This window comes from Myzus persicae, unplaced genomic scaffold, assembly GCF_001856785.1.
Source record: "Myzus persicae strain clone G006 unplaced genomic scaffold, MPER_G0061.0, whole genome shotgun sequence".
NCBI classification, from domain to species: Eukaryota; Metazoa; Arthropoda; class Insecta; order Hemiptera; family Aphididae; genus Myzus; species Myzus persicae.
The window spans coordinates 768,219-788,754 of NW_019104233.1; the positions used below are offsets into that span (position 1 = coordinate 768,219).

The 20,536-nt window shown below is 31.5% G+C and overlaps 3 protein-coding genes across 6 annotated transcripts; 2 read left to right on the forward strand and 1 right to left on the reverse strand.

The window, feature by feature from the left end:
- The first annotated feature begins 122 nt into the window (after nucleotides 1–122).
- Nucleotides 123–2,879, forward strand: LOC111040313 (nucleotide exchange factor SIL1). The gene is made up of 8 exons (XM_022324178.1): nucleotides 123–317; nucleotides 381–665; nucleotides 1,078–1,214; nucleotides 1,295–1,542; nucleotides 1,677–1,851; nucleotides 1,952–2,095; nucleotides 2,188–2,348; nucleotides 2,413–2,879. Exons 1-8 carry the CDS (start codon nucleotides 278–280, stop codon nucleotides 2,681–2,683), a joined length of 1,461 nt encoding a protein of 486 aa, XP_022179870.1. The 5' UTR covers nucleotides 123–277; the 3' UTR covers nucleotides 2,684–2,879.
- An 834-nt stretch (nucleotides 2,880–3,713) lies between these two features.
- LOC111040312 (armadillo segment polarity protein-like) lies at nucleotides 3,714–9,763 on the reverse strand. Of its 2 annotated transcripts, XM_022324175.1 has the most exons (12): nucleotides 9,196–9,762; nucleotides 8,857–9,081; nucleotides 8,486–8,793; nucleotides 8,260–8,414; nucleotides 7,833–8,152; nucleotides 7,611–7,756; nucleotides 6,372–6,581; nucleotides 6,049–6,303; nucleotides 5,675–5,972; nucleotides 5,473–5,615; nucleotides 4,997–5,087; nucleotides 3,714–4,024 (listed from the first exon to the last, which is right to left on the reverse strand). In XM_022324175.1, exons 1-12 carry the CDS (start codon nucleotides 9,215–9,217, stop codon nucleotides 3,900–3,902), a joined length of 2,298 nt encoding a protein of 765 aa, XP_022179867.1. In that variant the 5' UTR covers nucleotides 9,218–9,762; the 3' UTR covers nucleotides 3,714–3,899. The 2 variants fall into 2 exon arrangements, with proteins under 2 accessions (XP_022179867.1, XP_022179869.1); XM_022324177.1 differs by lacking the exon at nucleotides 4,997–5,087 and having other exon boundaries at nucleotides 3,885–4,024; nucleotides 9,196–9,763.
- Nucleotides 9,764–10,067: 304 nt separating this feature from the next.
- Nucleotides 10,068–16,379, forward strand: LOC111040311 (armadillo segment polarity protein). Of its 3 annotated transcripts, none has more exons than XM_022324172.1 (14): nucleotides 10,068–10,458; nucleotides 10,864–10,890; nucleotides 10,977–11,180; nucleotides 11,240–11,427; nucleotides 11,528–11,677; nucleotides 11,745–11,899; nucleotides 11,968–12,269; nucleotides 12,337–12,482; nucleotides 13,063–13,272; nucleotides 13,337–13,591; nucleotides 13,695–14,028; nucleotides 14,105–14,256; nucleotides 14,528–14,615; nucleotides 15,981–16,379. In XM_022324172.1, exons 2-14 carry the CDS (start codon nucleotides 10,872–10,874, stop codon nucleotides 16,160–16,162), a joined length of 2,385 nt encoding a protein of 794 aa, XP_022179864.1. In that variant the 5' UTR covers nucleotides 10,068–10,458; nucleotides 10,864–10,871; the 3' UTR covers nucleotides 16,163–16,379. The 3 variants fall into 3 exon arrangements, with proteins under 3 accessions (XP_022179864.1, XP_022179865.1, XP_022179866.1); XM_022324173.1 differs by lacking the exon at nucleotides 14,528–14,615 and adding an exon at nucleotides 14,320–14,344 and having other exon boundaries at nucleotides 15,981–16,065; XM_022324174.1 differs by lacking the exon at nucleotides 14,528–14,615 and having other exon boundaries at nucleotides 15,981–16,118.
- The last annotated feature ends 4,157 nt before the right edge of the window (nucleotides 16,380–20,536 follow it).

The window sequence follows — 20,536 nt, forward strand, 5'->3', positions numbered from 1 at the left end:
AGGGGGGCCAAAGCTAAGGGAGAAAAAAACATTTCAGACTGAACGTATGGTAACCCCGTCGTATTTCGGATTCGCCTTATCTGTTCGTTTCTCATTGGATACTGTAATTGCCGCGTTATCTGCACACGTTGGGATTTTGGTTTACGCGAACAAGTAAAAAACTAAAAACTAAAAAATTAATAATAACAAACAAGAACGACAACAGTACACACACCACAACACCCAATTATTTACCATATTATACTTTTTAATGACAACACCTTGCTACTGATGTGTGATGATATTTCGGCGATTTTGTTTCAATATTTATACAGCTCGTAAATATTAATTTAGTTGAACCCATAAAATCGACCTTCGCATAACACGTCTGCTTTTGTTAGATTCATACTTACAATTACTCATTTACGGCACGTTCAGTACACTCGAAATCAACGAAATAAAAATGTTTCAAATGTCCTTAGTCAAATTATTCTTGGTGATTCTTGTAGCTGCGTCGCTGGGCGCCTTTTGGTTTCTAGACTCAGTGTTTTATCACTGGGACCGAGTATTGCCTCAGCCCGAAGAAACAGTTGTTGAAACAGTGCCAGAATCCTCAAAAAATGTCACGACTTTCAATAAGCCCAAAGAATTTGTTCCGACTAACGAATGGCAGATAATCGATGGCGGTATATAATTAAATATTGTATTATTTAGCAACTATAGTCCTATGAATTTATTCTAATTCCATATTTTAATATTCCTGAAAGGTGTTTGGTAATATAGGATTAGATTAGAACTTTCTCTAGTTGTCTCCCTCTACCTCAACAAATATCTGCAAATTATATTCATGTTAAAAAACCGTTCTGTATTATGTTTTCTGATTATATATATCTTTGTTCCTCTTGTGCACTAGAATCATGGAAACCCTAGTTAAATATTATATTGAGTACATTATCTTTGTTTTCAATCTGAGCACTTGACTTATTTTTTATAGGTAATCATATGCTAATGTATTTATTTTACCAGTCAAAATGTTGCCACATTATATAGTTCATCTTAAATATGTAAATTAGTAACAATATTTATATTTTTCTATAGATCAACTTATTCCTCCTGGACTTCATGTACAAATTGATCTTCAGACTGGTGAGAAAAAAGTAAAATTAATGGAGGACAATAAAAATAACAATACTAATAGTTTGGCCATTACAAACTCCAATAACGCAGATAATGTTGTAAGTAATTTATGTGTTGTACTAAAAATAAATTATATTTTACAAGTTACAAATTAAAATGTTGCCAAATGTATTAACAGAAAGATACGAATAGTCTGCCAGGCAATTCACATAAATTTAGATCATATGAAGAGCTTAAAGATGATCTTAAAGATTTAAATATGACTATAAAAAGTGATATGGATATCATGGGTGAACTTTCTAAGAAATTTCAAGAACAACTAAAATTATATGAAGATAGTGATAAAAATCTTCAGAATATTTTAACTGATCTTGAATATCTCTTACATCAAGTTGATACAGCAGAAGTTTTTGTAAAAAACAAAGGGTAAATGACATGTGTTACCTTATTTTAGTGCTTAGTGAATTTTGGTAAATCCAGCATGATATTAATCACTATATTACTTTTTTAATTGAATTATTAGTATAAAAATTAATTCATTATAATCTATTTTTTTTCAGGATTCAATTAATTATAATTCCTTGCATTAATAGTAACTCAAGTTTTATGAAAGCACAGGGAGCACTGCTCCTTGGTTCTGCTGCTTCTAATAATCAAAAAGTTCAAATTGCCTCTTTAGAAAGTCATGCTATACCACTTTTATTAAAATATATAGATGATGAATATACGTTTTTTGTAAGTACATATTATATTTAACTGTTTAAATAAATATTTATTTAATTTAATTTGATTAGTTATAATCCTTTTCCTAATTCTAATTTTTATTTTTCCTCAGGTTCAAAAAAATTGTATCTTTGCTTTATCATCAATTACTAGACGATTCCCCTTAGCACAAAAACAATTAATAGATAATAATGGTATCCAAACTTTCTTGTCTGTATTTAAAAGGCCTACAAGCGAATTAAATACTAAACTTAAGGTGACAATTATTTAATTTATTCTATTGATAATATCATTAACTATCTATATTTTGAAAAAATATAAGTATATTTAATTTTTTTTTTATGCTAGTTAAAAGTTACTCAACTTTTAGAAGACTTAACTATAGAAATTGAAGATGCTAAACTAACATTCAAAGAAGAAACTAATAAGAAGTTAAGCACCGAGGCTTCTGAAAGAGTTCGTCAGTATGATGATTTGCACTTGAAAGACGTACTTGATAAAAATGGGTGGTATGTTTAAAGTAATATTCATGTTAGATTTTGTTGAATATTCACATTATAATCTTTTGAAAAGGTGTAACATTTTGGGCAACGAGTTTATTGCACTCTCTAATCGAACACCACTTGATGAAGAAAACCATGAAATGGTTGAAGCTTCTGGAAAATCATTATTAGCAATGCAAAAATTATGCAAAGTTAAATTACAAGGGAATAAGGATTTATATCAATCATTTTACACATTAGAAACTTATTACAAACAATTACGCCAAAATGATGTCTTTTATGATGAATTATATCAGTTAACAACCGAGTTGACTAACACTTATAACCCTGTATTAGAATAGTTTAATGTTGTTTTGTTTAGATTATAAATTTATGAATTTATGTGTAACTAATTATCTAATATATTAATTATTTTTTTCTGTGATATAATTTATATTTAGTTTTTAATTTATCGAAATAACATATTTATTTGAGAAGGTTTTATACTTAGTGGTTGTTAATTATTTGGATCATAATATATACATAAAAAAAAAAATATTTGATTTTCGACATAACTCATAATATATCTACTTAACTCAATATATTCCATTTATGTACCTAAAATAATACTGTAAGTGATCTGGCACTATTTTGAACTTTAAACTTGTAAACATTTAAATATTATTACACTGGTATAAATTAACTAAATAACCTTATAGGTAAATAAATGTTATTTGCTTAAGGAATATTTCGAAATAAAAATGAAATGCCTATAGTAGTATTTATATTATATATTTTAGAAGCATGCTAAACAGTGGAGTAAGTGTTACACCTTCAAAATGTATTTATTGTTTTCTAACAACCATCTTTCTTGGAAATTCGTTTTAATCAAGGGTAGTGTTCAGACAAAGCCTGACAACTATCAGTGGCTACCGGAGGTTTTTCTTAAATGAGACTTAGTATTAACTATCAATTATTGAGGAATGTTTGTTAATTGGTTAACATTTGAACAATTTTCATTTACTTTTGGAGTTATATTTAATAATTATAGATCATATAATTAATAAAACTTATTTCTTAAAAACCTATATTACTGAGGCACAGTTTTATAACTTAATTAATACAATGATAGTACTTTCCTGTTTGGGATAAAATTTGTCGATACAAGAAAAAAAAACAAAATAAACTGCAACAATTGAAGCATTAAACATTCAAATTTAATAATAATGTAAAATTACATACTACACAGTACACATAATAAAAAAAATATTTAAAATAAGTCTCAATGATAAATAAAACACTAATATAAGAAGTTCATTTTACTTTATACTTATTTTTCTGTCTTACTATTGCTGGGATTAAGCGATTAAATATTTAACAGTCAATAATGGATTAAAACTTAAAATATTTAATTATATCCATCTGTAAGTACATTTCCATATTCAATGATATTTTTACTTAACTCATGGCATATATAAAAACTAAATTTATTACATAAATCAGTAATCCAAATAATTTAAAATAAACGTATACACTTTGAACATCAATTTCAAATACATGCCATTGTTCATCTCATCGTTAGAGTGGCAAAGAAGTCATGTCATTTTGAATAACAAAATCGACATCCATTGAGCCATAACTGGAATCTTGTTGAGGACAGATTTCTAATCCTTCCATTGAATCTAAGGGTAGCGTGTCATACCCTGGAAAACATGTGAAATATTACATTAATATACAGTATTATAATCCATGATATAATACTATAATAATTTCAACTGTTAGTAAACTAATATTAAGACATTACTGTTAGTGAAAGCAATTTTTAAATATTTTATGATTTAGAAAAAGTTACACGAGAGAAACATTAAAACTTAAGAATATACTAGAATATAGGTAATATTCAGTGAGTTGAACACATAGTAGACATTAAAAAAATGTGTTAGTAGCTAACTTAACTATTAATCACCTATCACCAATTAAATATTGATTATAATAAATATTAAGAAAGAAGTTGGAAACTCTACATTGAAAAAGTATGTCAGTTTAATTTATTAAAAATTTCAATTTAATTAAGATTCAAATTTAAAAAATTGACATACATTTAAATAATGTTAGTTGTTTGGATTATATTGATCTCAAGTCTTTAATAGTTTACACTTTACATATAATATACATTTTATATTATAATACATCATAATAATTAGGGATGGGTACTTGAGCTTTTTAAACTTTCACACGCTAAAGTAAAAGTAATTCAAAAAAATTTAATCAAAAGGTTTGAAATGTTTTGAGTATGACAGAAGATTAATTCCTTTTTGACAAGTAAACATACCATAGGGCAACATAGAAACAACATGCTTGGGCAGTCAATGTCAATGTCAATGTCAATATTTCTATAACATTAATATTATGATACATTAAAATTGATTTAAATTTTAACTATTCAAAAACGTGTATTTGTGAACTCTTAAGTTCAAACCATCCCTAATTGTTATAATTGAATACTTACAAAATATACAATAAAAAAATATTAGTCATTTTAGTTGGTACTTGGTAGTACTATAACTTACCAAATCCCCAAGCAATGTGATGAAATAAAAAAGTGAGCTAAAGCAATATTATGTTAACTATTATGAAAATACATTCAAGCAGTGGTTTTTGTATTTAAAGTGTACCTGAAGCACTGTGTTTGGGTGACCCAACACCACTGTAGACAGTGCTCAATCCTTGACCATACATATCATACTCGTTCGCACCTATCATGTCCTGTTGGTTGAAAAACACACAAAAGCTCAAACAATGTACAAGTGTGCAAATTTTCTAATATTTATAATGCCTAACTAAAAAACATAAAAACAACTTCAAACAAACATACTTGGATACTAATAATACTGAAATAGAAATACAAAATAGGGTGTCAAGCTAAATATGGATGGATTGATAAGAGTATATTGAACTATGTGCAGGAATTATATTGTAATGTAATACAACTAGCTCGTGGATCAAACTGTAACACACATATCTAATTTAAATACTGGACTTACCAATACAGAATGTTCATAGATAAATATTATGAAGGTGTATATCTCACGCTCTTATGTCTTATCAAATATCTGCACACTAATAAAAAGATAAACCTAATAATATATACCTGAAGATCTGGTGCTATACCAAGATCACCAGATGGCCATAAATTTTGATCTTCACTAAATAATGAGTTACTGAGTTCCATAGACAGACATTTTTGCAATTTATGTTCAGAAACCCTTGATAGAATAGCAGCTGCACATGTAGCTAGAAAAATAAACAAATTATTAAAAATAAAATAAAAATAAATAAAAATAAATACTAACCAAGAGCTTCATTTCCACAATGTAATAATTCACTAAGTGAGGCAGTTCCTCCTTCAGCCTCTATCATATCGGCACCTTCTTTATCCGCAGCTAATTCGTTTAAGGTGTCAGCTGCTATACGTTGTATATTTTCAAAGTTGTTAAATAACAACTGTATTAATATAGCCATAAATCCTTGCTGAGAACGCATTATCGATCGACTTTGTGATTCTTTAGCTAAAATGTGTAAAGTTCCAATAACACATTCAATGACCTCTTCCATTCGGACTCCTTCTGGTTTTACACTAGTATTTGAATGCTGAAATGGAATAAGTTATAAATATTACTGTTTAAATTTATAAAATCATTTTAATATATTTCATTAGAATAATTACATTCTGAAGATCTTGGAAAGCACGCATTGAAAGTCCAACTAAATTATGTATGGCACTGTGTTCACGAAGTAGTCCATGTGTTGCTTTACATTGTGCTATATTTTTGATCAAACCAATTACAGCTTTAATAAGAGGCCAATGAGATGATGGTTGTAATAGCTTTGCCACAACTTGAGCACCACCTGATCGACAAACTGCATTTTGAGCGTTTTCGACTTCAGCGTGTCCTGAAGTTATATGTCTTAAAGCACAAACCTACAAGGAAAGAAAATTTATGATTTATAAATAATTTAAGCTGTAAAAATGTGTGAATGAAATGTTACAGCAGGTTTGGTTATCTCCTCGTTGTCCCCAGCGTTCATGATTGCACGTACAAGAGCTTCAACACCTCCAAACTGGCAAACAGTTAACTTGTTTCTCTGGTTATTACACGTCAAATTCGATAATATTCCAGCAGCACAAGTTACAATATTTATATTTGAGTGACCCAATGCAGCAACTAATGATTGCAATAGTTGTTCTAATCCATCAACCTAAAAATATTTTTTTATGAATTAAAGACAATTATTTTAATAAAGTTAAAATGTATTATATTGTTTGGTAATAAAGGGTATTATAGACCATCAAATTTAAACAATAATTTTTAATGTTTGAAAGAAAGCTTTCATTAAAGGAGCACACAACACAAATAAAAAAATTCTTTAAATTTTTTTAAATGTTATATTATTGTAGTTATGGTAATATGAAATGAATTTGTGAAGATACGATATAAAAAAAAATATTACTTTAAGAGATATTAAGAGATGTAGAATAGCCGCGTGACGTCACTGGGCCGGAGTCATCGTAATTGCCTATCTTATATGTGTAAAAGTTCCTTGCTTCACACAACGATTTATCAAACTAAACATTTTCTTTTTAAAATTTAATTTACATGTAAATATGTGGTTTTAAGTGTTTAAGACTATGCAAGTATCAGAATTGCAATACGATGTTTAGTTTTTTAAATATTAAAAATCTTAAAAGAAACATTTTGGTTAATCCACATGTCATGGCAAGCAGCGTATGGCGTTCAAACAATGGGTCCACCGTTTAACCAAAATGTCTCTTTTAACATTTTTAATATTTAAAAAACTAAACATTGTATTGCAATTCTGATACTTGCATCGTCTTAAACACATAAAACCACATATTTACATGTAAATTAAATTGCAAAAATAAAATGTTTAGGTTGATAAATCGTTGTGTGAAGCGAGGAACTTTTACATGTATAAGATAGGCAATTACGATGACTAAGGCCCAGTGACGTCACACGTCTTTTTTCAATTGCTCATAACTTATTGAATAATGTGAGTAGAAACGTAAAACCTATAACATTATCCTTAGAATTGAACATTCTTTCAAATAAAAAAAACTTATATTTTGTGTTGTGTGCTCCTTTAAGACAACAATAGTTTGTGTATATAAGAATATCAGAAATTTAAATATTCATATTATGAAATTCAATTTTTAAATTATAAATTTATGTTAATATTTAAACAATTTATCAATATTGTTCGAATTACCTTTGTTCCTGCGTCTGATAAGTTTCTCAAAGTCCACAGAACATTATACACTAATTGCTGACTGTCATGCTGAAGATGCATTGCCAAAGCTTGCATTCCACCGGCTTCCACAATAGCTGGTTTGTTTCGTGAGCACACAGAAAGAACTAAAATTATATAAAACATTTAAATATAGAATGAATACAATAATTTGGGTAATTATATAGTATAACTATTTTATACCTTTAAGAACACGGCAAGTGAGCCATAATAATTTCTCATAATTATATGAACGCATAATACGCACAAGCTCAACATGTCCTTGTGCAGCTAATATTATCAATTTGCTTTCTTGATTTCCACAAGCCAAAATGTGTAGACAGTCAGTGATGATAGTTAAAAACTTAACAGTTATCGAATGGCTATTCGACTTGAATGTCAACAAAGATATCATTTTTTGTAAGCCACCAGCTACACGAACAGCCATTTTAGAACCATCTTGATGCAATAATAAATTATGAATAGTTATCACAGCATCTCGTAAAATAGTTACAACTGGAGAACTATTTAAACAAATTTAAAATAAAAATCATGAAAATGTCATGTATATATATATATAATAAAGTATATTAATACTAGTCAAGATTTATACAAGGAAATGTTAAATCACCTCATTAATTTAACCAAAGCTGGTATTCCTCCACTCTTGAAAATTGCTAATAATCCCTGACGGTGATTAGACAAATTTCGTAATGTTCCAACTGCACCAATTGTAGTTTCCAAATCATTGCTGTTTGCTATAGATTTAACTAATGTACCAATCATCTGTAAGATGTCATTTTATTTAAAATTAAATAGTTCTAAAATAATTTTAAAAGAAAATATATGTAGTATACTTGTGGGCTGTTTATAATTGCATGCAAAGCAGCTTCTCTGTTAGACAGCTGATAAACCATGACGGCCGCTTGTGATACAACAACTTGATCTTCATCATTCAACAACTTTATTAATTCTGGAATAGCCCAGGTGGCAAGTTCGGCATTATCTTGGTAGTTAATCAAATTGACAACAGCATATTTCAACATTTGGCTAGGTCCAGTCATATTTTGTACATTTGCAGCACTGTTGACATTAAATTGGGTAGGCATTTCCACTTCATCCTCTAAATTTTCACCACACGTTTGGCCTAAATGTTGGTTCATGCCTGAAAACATTACAAATATACATTATCTACTGCTACAGAACAATAATAATTTAATTATAATACCTTCAACTTGGTCATGTGGAAAAGATTGCGGGAACCCTTGATCGAGATCAAACAAGAGTCGGTCTCTCTCCATATCATCTTCTTTGGTAGTTATAGAATGTGTCTGGGTGCTACCTCCGGATTGTATACCAGAGTCTGGTAAATACTGGCCGCTTTGCTGCCATACTAAAGACGGATCTTTGATATCCATAGTCTCGTTGATCGGGTTCACCATGTTACCAGACACTATTATGCATAAACACAAATAATATTAAGTATATTATACATAGTCTTATCCGTACACACGAATTATGAAAAATAAAATACAATAACTGAAACATAATTGTGAAAAATACGTACTTCCTCTAGGTTGATAGCTCATGGTTGTCGGCAGGTATGTACTACGACAGTATATAGGTACTCGCAATCCACAGCACAATAAATTGGTTGAGACCTACTCGCTGACGTGCGAAGTTTTATGGACGTTGCACTCGACCGGACAAGATCACTGATACCGAAGCGTTCGTTGTTATCGTAGTCTTCGGGTTTGTTTGTTTTTTTTTTTTAAATTAATGTTTCTCTCACGTTTGTCGTCCGATGGAATGTGTCGGTCGTCTCTCGTTTCGTGTACGAACAACTGTCGAAATTCGGACGCACCACTAACGCATAGACAAGTACGGAGATCGGAGCGCTACAAAATGGCGTTGGGGAGGTAATCCCGTATGTCCTGTCCCGGGTGTATACTGAGTAGTACAACTATGCACCGGGGGTGTAAGAAGGATCCTCCGTGGGCCGTGGCAGCCTGACGGGCAGTGTACACTTGTCTCTACCTATATATATATATATATGCGTACATGTATACATATAACCGAGTGCACACTCCACGACGTCTGGACCGCGTAATACGAAGTGCAGACCCGCCACACACTTTAATATGGTACACGCCAGTGGATAATGGTGGGATTCGCATGTACACAACTACAAAACGACCCAACACAATAATATTGTAACAATCTATTATACGAGGCAAGACGTTATAACACATACCTACACAATAATAATGTTTTTTTTATTATTATTCCACCTCTGCCGATTTTTTATGCCCGATAATATTGCGGCGGCGGTCACACTGCCCAGAATCCGCGCTGGCGAGGAAAATATTCGTATCGACCGGGTCCGCCGACTGCCGAGTGGCGTAGTATTTTCGTAGTAAATAGTAATACACTACCACCGCCACTCGAGGCCTGCTACGGTAAGCATAATATCCTGTCCGGAGTGCAGTGCTCGCGTTCGCCGCCCCCACCGCTCTCGCGCATTCCGTTCTCGTCATCTTTTTTTTCCGTTTCTTTCCTATTATTATTATTATTATTATTATTATTGTTGTGATTGTACGCCTACTCGGCCATATTTTTTTCTCCCGTGGACAGTCGTGACTCACAGTGAAAGAGTAAATTGTTGGTATATATTGATAGTGCCGAACGATATTACGCGTTCCGCAGCAGTAGGACATTACCGATCTTCGTGATATTGTGATGTTTACGTGATACATATTCTTAGGATTTTCTGCTGATTTTCTCATCTATTCAGTTGGATTTTAGCTGCGATTCCGGATATCGTTCAAAAGTAAGTGTCCTCGATGCGACGTCGTTGTCTCAGTCGATATAATATTTATTCCATTCGTTTCCAATCGATCGAACGATATTGTTTGCTTCCTGTCCCGTATAGATTGTTGTCCAGTACCCTCCAAGAGGAACTTAAGTCTTGTAAAATTATTGATACATACAATATATTGTTATGAAATAAATCTTTGTTCGTGTCCAGTTGAATCATACATGTAGTTAAATACTGTACAAGTCATATCAAGTACTTGGTAAACAATGCATGACTAAACACATAGTATGAGTCATACAATCTTTAGAAATACCATACCATATTACCACTGGAATTATATTATAAAAAAATGGTGTTGACTTAGACAGACTTTGCGGATTTATTAATCAGTACCCTTTTTTTTTTGTTTTGTTATAGCTAACAGAATGTATCAATCAAGAGTGTGTAAGTATAACTGCCAAACAACCATCTATTATAATTTTCATCTATTATAAATCATAATTTCATTTTATATATTATACTTTGTGAAGTGCCGAGTAACACAGGTTATTCAAAGGATACAGCCATGATGTGGCAACAAGGGGGACAGTACTTGCCAGAGTCCGGTATCCACTCTGGTGGAACCACCCAAGCGCATTCCATCACGGACAAAGAAGATGATTTAGAACGAGACCAATTGATCTATGAACTTAACCAAGGATTTTCACATGGATTTACTCAAGATCAAGTTGATGGTAAATCATTTAATTATAATTGGATATGTACCTATAATTAAATAAAAATGTAATTTCAGAAATGAATCAACAACTGAGTCAGTCACGTACCCAAAGAGTACGAGCAGCAATGTTTCCAGAAACACTTGAAGAAGGAATTGAGATTCCTTCTACACAATTCAATCAAGGACAGTTGACAGCTGTCCAACGGCTAGCTGAGCCAAGTCAAATGCTTAAACATGCCGTAGTTAATTTGATTAATTATCAGGTAAATACTAAGTTTATTACACTAATACAAACTTTTTTATAATATTAAACTGTAAATTATGGGTAAAATTTAATATTTTAATATATATTTTATATTTTAGGATGATGCTGATTTGGCAACTAGAGCCATCCCAGAACTCATAAAATTATTGAATGATGAAGACCAAGTTGTTGTTTCACAAGCTGCCATGATGGTTCACCAACTATCGAAAAAAGAAGCATCACGGCATGCAATCATGAATAGTCCTCAAGTAAATTTTGTTTTTAATATTCTTTTTATTCATATTTTATTTTTATAATGATTGACCTGTTGTGTAGATGGTTGCTGCGTTAGTGAAAGCATTGTCTAATAGTAATGATTTAGAAATGACTAAAGGTGCCGTAGGTACTCTACACAACTTATCACATCATCGACAAGGACTTCTAGCTATATTTAAAAGTGGAGGGATACCGGCTCTGGTTAAATTACTTAGGTAATTAATCATCATTTAGTAATTAATTTTTCATTTAACTCATTTAATAATATACATTAATTTTTTAGTTCTCCTGTTGAGTCTATATTATATTATGCTATAACAACTTTACATAATCTATTGCTACACCAAGAGGGTTCTAAAATGGCAGTTCGTCTTGCTGGAGGTCTACAAAAAATGGTAGCACTTTTGCAACGTAACAATGTTAAATTTTTGACAATCATAACTGATTGCTTACAAATATTAGCATATGGTAATCAAGAAAGTAAATTAATTATACTTGCTTCACAAGGACCCATTGAACTTGTACGAATTATGCGTTCATATGACTACGAGAAGCTTTTGTGGACAACATCTAGAGTTTTGAAAGGTATTTAATTGCATTGGTTAATATTTATCATTTTAAAATATAATAAATAAATAAATGTTCTTTTTAGTTTTGTCTGTGTGTTCAAGTAACAAACCGGCAATTGTGGAAGCAGGTGGTATGCAAGCTCTTGCAATGCATTTACAACATGGCAGTCAACGTTTGGTACAAAATGCTTTATGGACCTTGCGTAACTTGTCTGACGCCGGAACTAAGGTATTTTGTAGTTAAATATAATTATGTTGGAACTGTTAATTTTTACTGTATAGTCCACTGATCCTGCATACAAATTTGCCTGTGACAAATTAAACGCCGTGGATTTCAGTTTTACCTCTTCTTAATTTTTGTTTAATGTGAATTGCACAAAAAATGTTTAATATAGTGATTTGGACTGTTTTGACAAAATTTAAATTACCGGTTGAAAATTTCATCCATTCATAATAACCATTTTTTACTGAATCTATTGACAAACATATTTTTATGAAAATTGGGCAAAAACGGAATTTTGCAAAAGTGTCATCAGTTATATGTCCATGATTAAAAAGTAGATATTATTAATTAATTAAAGATGATCCTGTACAGTGTTGCCTATGGTAAATTGAATAATCCTAGTGAATTTACCTTGTTTTAAAATATTATAAAGTGGCCACTAGGTGAATATCGTCAGGTATAGAATAACCTATGTCTAAAATTTTAGAACCGTGACTACGATAGAGTTGGCTGTGAATCACATTGGATTTTATTAACATATATTATGATATAATAATATGTATAAAGTATCATTTTTATTTTTAAGGTTGATGGGCTAGAACAATTGTTGCAATCGTTGGTAATTGCTTTAAATCATTCAGATGTTAATGTAGTTACCTGCGCTGCTGGAATTTTATCAAATTTGACTTGTAATAATCAACGTAATAAAGTTACTGTGGTTCAAGTGGGTGGTGTTGAAGCACTGGTACAGACAATAATGAATGCTGGAGATCGTGAAGAAATAACTGAACCAGCTGTACGTTTAATTGTTCAGATAGAAGTGTATTGATACTTTGAATTAAAATATGCATATAATTTAGGTGTGTGCTTTGAGGCATTTGACATCTAGACATGTTGAATCAGATAGTGCTCAAAATGCTATACGCCACATAGGAGGTATTCAAGTTATAGTAAAGTTGTTACAACCTCCTTCCCGTTGGCCACTTGTCAAAGCTGCTATTGGACTAATTCGAAATGTAGCTCAGTGTCAAGGTAATCATGTGCCATTAAGAGAACACGGTGCGATCCACCATTTAATACGTTTATTGATGAGAGCTTTTCAAGATATTCAAAGGGTACGTAATACATACTTACTGTATGTAAATTGATGTATCATCAATTTTCGATCGGATACATAAAAGCATTGTAATATACGCTATTTTAAATTTTATTGTATAGACATCTACAACTAGTAGTGTAGCAGGATCAGGCAGATCACAATCAGGTGGTGTATATGCTGATGGAGTGCGCATGGAAGAAATTGTTGAAGGCACTACTGGCGCATTGCATATTCTTGCAAGAGAATCACACAATCGAGTACTTATGCGCTCCCAACAAGGATTAATAGCAGTATTAGTTCAATTGTTATTTAATGATATTGAAAATGTTCAACGAGTGGCTGCCGGTGCACTGTGTGAGTTAGCCATTGATAAAGATGGGGCAGATATGATTGAAGCAGAAGGTGCGACAGCGCCACTAACTGAACTTTTACATTCCCGTAACGAAGGAGTTGGTAAGAAAAAATTATTTTTATTTATGAAATAACTAAAAATAATTGTATGATGATTTTTTTATCATTTTGTTTAAAGCAACATATGCAGCAGCAGTTTTATTCCGAATGTCAGAAGATAAACCAAATGATTATAAAAAACGGTTATCAGCAGAGCTGAGTAATTCACTATGCCGTGAAGATCAAAATACATGGCCACCTAATGATCTTGGAATGGGCCCTGATCTTCAGGTAACTAAAATCATTGAGTCTTCTTTTTTTCAAGTCTGATTTAATATAAAATGTTTCTATTAGCCAGAGGCATACATCGCTTGTTGAGGTATGTTTTGGAATAAACAGTAAAATGTCATTGTTGCTTTTATCTGAAAAATGCATATACATTATATAATTATCTAAGTTAATGCATGGTGTTTGTACACCTAGACAGTGTTGGCATGGAATATTATTTATTTTATTATTGTTTTGTACAGTAGTTAGACTTTTTTTTTTATTTTGTAAACAGGACGCATACGATTTGTATAGTCATGGACTTGGTAGCGTTCACAATGGAATGGGCCCAATGAGACGTAACAATTACCATCAACAGTCAGGTACACAAATTTTAGATTTAGTGGCTGAATTTGCTTAACTTTACTAATTTTTATTCTGCGCTTGTTTTGCATGCAATTCTACATTAACAGTAAGTACTAAGTAAATATATTCTTCATCAAAAATATTTAATATTTATAAATTTTTGTTTTAAAAAAAAAAAAAAAATATTCAATTTACATTATATTAACAATATATTATAATATGAGAACTGGTTGAATGAGCGGAAATAAGTGATAGTGTTGTCTATACTCTGTTCAAAATTGAACTGTTGTACAAATAGGGAAGAATGCAGTCTTGTCTAGAGAGCAATCGGTAGTTTTGAACTAACGACAGAGCTATATTCTGTTCAAAATGAGATCGGACCTCGGCGGCCGAGTTGTGCGCATGGGCGTGGCTTTGTTCCAATGCAGCGCCCGACAAGCCGCTGTAGTGGGGACGGCGTCTGACTGTCGCGGAATGAAAACTGGTAGCCGTTGACGTCCGATCTCATTTTGAACAGAGTATAGCTCCGTCGTTAGTTCAAAACTACCGATTGCTCTCTAGACAAGACTGCATTCTTCCCTATTTGTACAACAGTTCAATTTCTTGATTATTGAATGCTGTGCATCAACTAAACAGGGGTAAAAGAAAATATAATTTTGATTAAATCTTACTATCAATACATATGATAAATATTTTTTAATTCGGCCTCATTCGTAATAAAAAAATATGTTAAAATTACATGGATGCTTAAAATATTTTTGCGATCTTCAATTAAAGTTGAGATGGGCGAGGATTAAAGACCACAATATAAGTGTTGACAAAATAAGCTAAAAACACCCTCAAAGTCTTAAAAAATCTATTGATACAACTTAAATCTTTTTATTTAAATGTTGACTAAGTTGCTTGCTGAATAGTGTGTTTACTGCGTTTTCGTTTTTAAAACAAAAATTATTACAGCTATATCTAGGAGGAGGTGCATATAGATGTTTATACATTAAGAATACAGAATAATAAGTATTTACAAAATGGTAATAAATATTCATTAAATACTACTGAAACAAATACCAAATATAATAAACCTATTATACATTGCAGTATGTAAAACATTAATTGATAGTTAATTTATAAATGTATAAATTATACTAAATACGTAACATCAATATTGTTGCTTGAGTAATTTCAATACAATAAATACCCTACTCCTACCAAACTTTTAACAAACTCAATTTGATTATATATTTTAAGTTAGTTCTTGTAAAGTCATTAAAATACAATTTGTAATAAATTGGCTTTAGATCATTATGATTCTATTAATCTAATATACTAACTTTTAACTGTGTAATCTATGTAAATAATGAACAATTGTTTTTGTATTTTTTAAGGGTATGACACGTTACCAATAGACTCTATGCAAGGTTTAGAAATATGTTCTCAACAAGAATCCAACTGTAGTCCGATGGACGTAGTAACGGCTAATGATATTGATTTTGGTCGTCTAGGAGATTTACCCGAACCTCCTCAAGACAACAATCAAGTAGCTGCTTGGTATGATACTGACCTATAAATTCGATTGAAATAATAATTTAACCTTATAAGTATTAAATATGAAATAGATAAAAAATTTTATATTGTAAATAAATTACGAATCACATCAGTTGTTTGGACACGGACAGATACTCGATTCATATATAACTTTGGGTTGTAAAATGGTCCAAATAACATAACTCAGTTTTTTGCCAGAAATAAGTCAAGAGGTTACAAAAAATAACTAGTGATGTTGGTATAGCTTTAAAATAATTATGTGAGGACCATTTGAATAAAATAAACTGTGAATCAGCTAACAGCATCATTATAATTATTAAACCTCTAGCACTATTTTGAATTATTAACATATTGTCATTTATTTTATGTAATTTATATACTATCCTAACATTTTTAATAGTGTATATTTGCTTTATATAAATTAGTATAATATATTATTATTTTCCCAAACATGAAACCAAAAATTAAAAAAGTTCTTTATGTTTCTTAGTAGTTGAAAATTATTGATCTCTGTTATTCTTCATGTTTTTGTTTACAGTGATTTATTTTTTATGAAATAATTAGATATGTAAAGTAAATGGATTTGTTATTAAAACTGATTACACATTCGTAGAAATTATTATTTTATTTTTAACAATATATAATTTCATTGTTGTTAAAATATTTTTGTGTTTACATTTAACTAGATAAATCATCTAAATTATTTGATATTATTTATTATTATTATTATGTACCAACATTTTATTATATTTTTAATTTTATTAAATACATTTTTTTTTTATCAAAATAAATTAATAAATTTGATATACATATACTGTGTATTCATTAAATTGTATTTCTTTTAAATGTAAAATACCAATATTTTGATAATGTTTACATTTGGGTGTAACCATTAACCTTTTACATTATTTGCTCAAGAAGATAATTTTATGAAGGTATTAAAGAATTATAACCGCAGTGCCAGATGATTAACATATTGGCTTGGTTAGCGCCAATGGCAAGATTTCTGAGGGGGGTTTATTTTTTAATAGTGGCATTTCATAATTTATTCCGACGTTTTATTGTTTTGAACTTAAGGTCCGTTTTTTAAATTGCGAATCGTGGTTTATGATATTAAAATGATATAGGTGGGTGCCGGGTGCCTACTTGGCTATTAATATTATTAAATATAATTGTAGTTATCTGTAGAATATTATAATATACATTCGACTCGTGCTATATATGTATATACACATAAACTCAGTTTCCACTGAAACATATTACACCTTCACAAGTGCTTTGAAGTTTGAGTCGATATACTTTTTTGTTCCTTTGCACAGTGTCTGAACTGTGATTTAAGCACAGTTTTTCGACACCGGATTTGCATAACAAAATACTTGCTACTCGAATATAGATGATTTTTACTTTTTAGTTAACGCAGAAATCTTCGATTGTCACTAAAGTGATAAATTTAAATAGGTAATAATAATTATAATTCTGATTTGTAGAATAGTAGTAAAAATGTTATTTTATTCATGTTCATAATAGTGAACTCTTTTTTTTAAAATGTTTCATTATTTTTTTTTAAGTATGTTTTAATTTTACGTCAGCTGTATCCTGTATGCTATATATTCAGAAGAATTATAAAAACTGATTATCAAAGTTTATAAGTGTTTTTGATGTATATTTTTCGAGATTTTTACAGCAGGACACCATGGCTGAATTTAGTCCAAAAAATGGGGACCGCCCAAAAAAAAGTTTGAAAAACGATGTTCAATAATATAATATTATCGAACTAAGAATACTGTATACAGAGCGTGAGAATTTTTTTGTAAGTTGTAACACATGTTTCTGTACTAGAAATTCACCGGCTCCGACGCCCTTAACAATTAAATCTAACATGCAATATTATATCATATCCTATATTAATAAACAATAATATATTTACGTAGCACAGTAGGTATACCTTCAACCTTGTACCCTTTTAAAATTGCAAAATATTGTAATTAAATTACGAATTGCATAAAATACTGATAGGGGATCCTGAAAATTTCCTAAAATTGTTTTAAGCTTACATATTCAATTTGTGTATAGGTTCAACCTCCTCTAGTTGTCAAAGTGTTGGACTGGAAGTGACGAGACTCGCTAAAAAGACATACCAATACCGGCAATACCTATATAAGATTCATTTCGCCGGAACGCAGTTAGACTGCACAACACTTCATGCACTCGTGAAACCGATAATACAAATTAAATAATGTATAATTTATATAGTTGAGAATAGGACGGCGCGGATAAAGCAGCCATTCACACGAATATTATTGCCGTCTAAGACTGTCCAACGAAAATATAACCGTGATCCTTCTCATAATTTGTAAGTCAGTCTGAGGAAAACGCTGTTATTGCTGACACAAGATGTCCGTCAATATTATCGTGTATAGTGTATTACTATTTAAAATATAGGAACGTCTTGAGAACCTGGAATTTAGTACGATCGCTTTTCTAACTTGTTTAATTCCTTAAAACAATTTTTTTAAATAATCATTAATTAATAAGTTAATATATCCGATGTACAAAAATGTTGTTGCTATGGAACACGTAAAAGTGTTTGAAATAAAGCTTGTCACGGCGAGCCCATCTAATAATTCATAATATTATTTATTGTCTGTACAAGTTATAACTTATAACTTACTTTACTTTCGTAATTGACTCAAGTACCATTAATGGTATCATTTCTGCAAATAATATCACATCGTTTGAGATGAATTCATCCACAACCGATTTGATGCACCCGGTGTTGGCTGATCTCCGATCAGATTCCTCCGAAACCACTGGTAAATCGTGGTCTTGCCGGTCCGTGCGGGGCAAATGGTTCATTGCAAAGTACTTCTGCCGCCTGCCGGCGATGCGCATGTTGTCGAAATGCCGTCCACGACCCGATATGCTCCTATGACGTTCGCTGATCTTAGGACAAATCGTCCGAAAACGTTGACAAATCGCGGTCTGGCAGGTTCGCCGATGCAGCTCAGAGTAGGATTTCGTTCCATGCCCAATTTGGCAGTGCTGGAGACAACGTCCGTAGTCTCCGAGGAGTTGCGTATGCCGACGAACCGTGCACGGTCTTCTGACTCGCCGACAATGAATCTTTAAGTCGTGGCCGTCGAACCTCTTGCGGGCCCCACCCCGATTGAACTGGCGAGCCATAAGAGCCAGAGCCTGATTTAGGGGGGTACCTAGGTGACTAGTCATCCGGCCCCGATTTTGAGCGACCCTCATATATTTTGAAAGTTTGTAATTTATTTGAATATTGTAATTATTTCAATGCAACATTAAATATCTTTTTTATATATCGCGAATTGTATGACAACTGGACATTGTCTTTCAAAAATGTCTTTAATTATGTTTGCAAATAAAGTGTAGGTTCTCATTTGGATTTCTAAAGTTCCACAGATGCTTCTAGGCAGTTCGGTATCGACGTGGAATAATAAACAATTATTAAAATTATTTAGTTTAGCAAAAAAAAAAATAAAATAAAATAAAAGTAAGGAATATAATAATACCTATAATTAATATATAATAATTCCTCTAATCAAGGAAGCGTGATTTTGTTTTCTATTTAGTAAATTAGAATTGTTTGTAAGTATTGCATTTTTAAAGTAAAAACATGATAATCACCACCGTACTGTATTTTTCGGAAGTGTAGAAAAAGTACGTACTAAGATTTAGGAACTATGAAAGTAGCTAGACTTCACGAGACGTTTTCACAAGCCGAACTGCGAAAGCTTGAACAGGCAGAGCGTGAGGCAGCTCATAGATAGACGGCTTGCCAGGTGTGAAGGCTGTTGATGCTTTTAGGCGCATTTACACAGTGCGTGTAAGGTGTAAATTACATTTAAAATACATTATACATTTGCATGTTAGTAACTTCGTTACTGTTTGCGAATGCTGCTGAATGTAGTACAGGGCCCCACTAACTTCTTATATCTAAAAACAGTTGACGGCCAAGAACTTGAAGCTTTTCGACTAGCATGTGAGAAGTTGGGGTTATTGGAAAATGACAACCACTGGGATGCCACAGTGGAAGAGGCCGTGATGTGTTGCTATCCTTCGCAAATAAGAGGACTATTTGCAATATTGATATGCACTTGCGGTTTATCCAATCCTCTTTAACTATGGGATAAATTGGGATAAATATAAAGCTGCGTGATCGGAGAATATCTTGCATAGATTTGAAAGGATGGATTACGTTAACAATAATCGTCACGCCAATATAAACTACGCAGACGAAGAATACGCAATACGGATTACGAAGGAATGCATCGTTACTGGTCGGCTGGCAACGTCGAGTAATTCATTATATAAAATAAAACATAATATTATAGTTGTCACTTTCAATGGGCAACGAAGTGCACAGGAT

Coding starts and splice junctions, on each gene's coding strand:
- LOC111040313 (XM_022324178.1), top strand. CDS start 278: ATGATATTTCGGCGATTTTGTTTCAATATTTATACAGCTC. Junction 1,852..1,951: donor ATGATGAATATACGTTTTTT/GTAAGTACATAT, acceptor ATTTTTCCTCAG/GTTCAAAAAAATTGTATCTT. Junction 2,096..2,187: donor AATTAAATACTAAACTTAAG/GTGACAATTATT, acceptor TTTTTATGCTAG/TTAAAAGTTACTCAACTTTT.
- LOC111040311 (XM_022324172.1), top strand. Junction 14,029..14,104: donor TTCCCGTAACGAAGGAGTTG/GTAAGAAAAAAT, acceptor TTTTGTTTAAAG/CAACATATGCAGCAGCAGTT. Junction 14,257..14,527: donor GAATGGGCCCTGATCTTCAG/GTAACTAAAATC, acceptor TTTTGTAAACAG/GACGCATACGATTTGTATAG.
- LOC111040312 (XM_022324175.1), bottom strand. CDS start 9,217: ATGAGCTATCAACCTAGAGGAA. Junction 5,616..5,674: donor TTGTGGAAATGAAGCTCTTG/GTTAGTATTTAT, acceptor TTATTTTTCTAG/CTACATGTGCAGCTGCTATT. Junction 4,025..4,996: donor ACCCAAACACAGTGCTTCAG/GTACACTTTAAA, acceptor CATGTTTTCCAG/GGTATGACACGCTACCCTTA.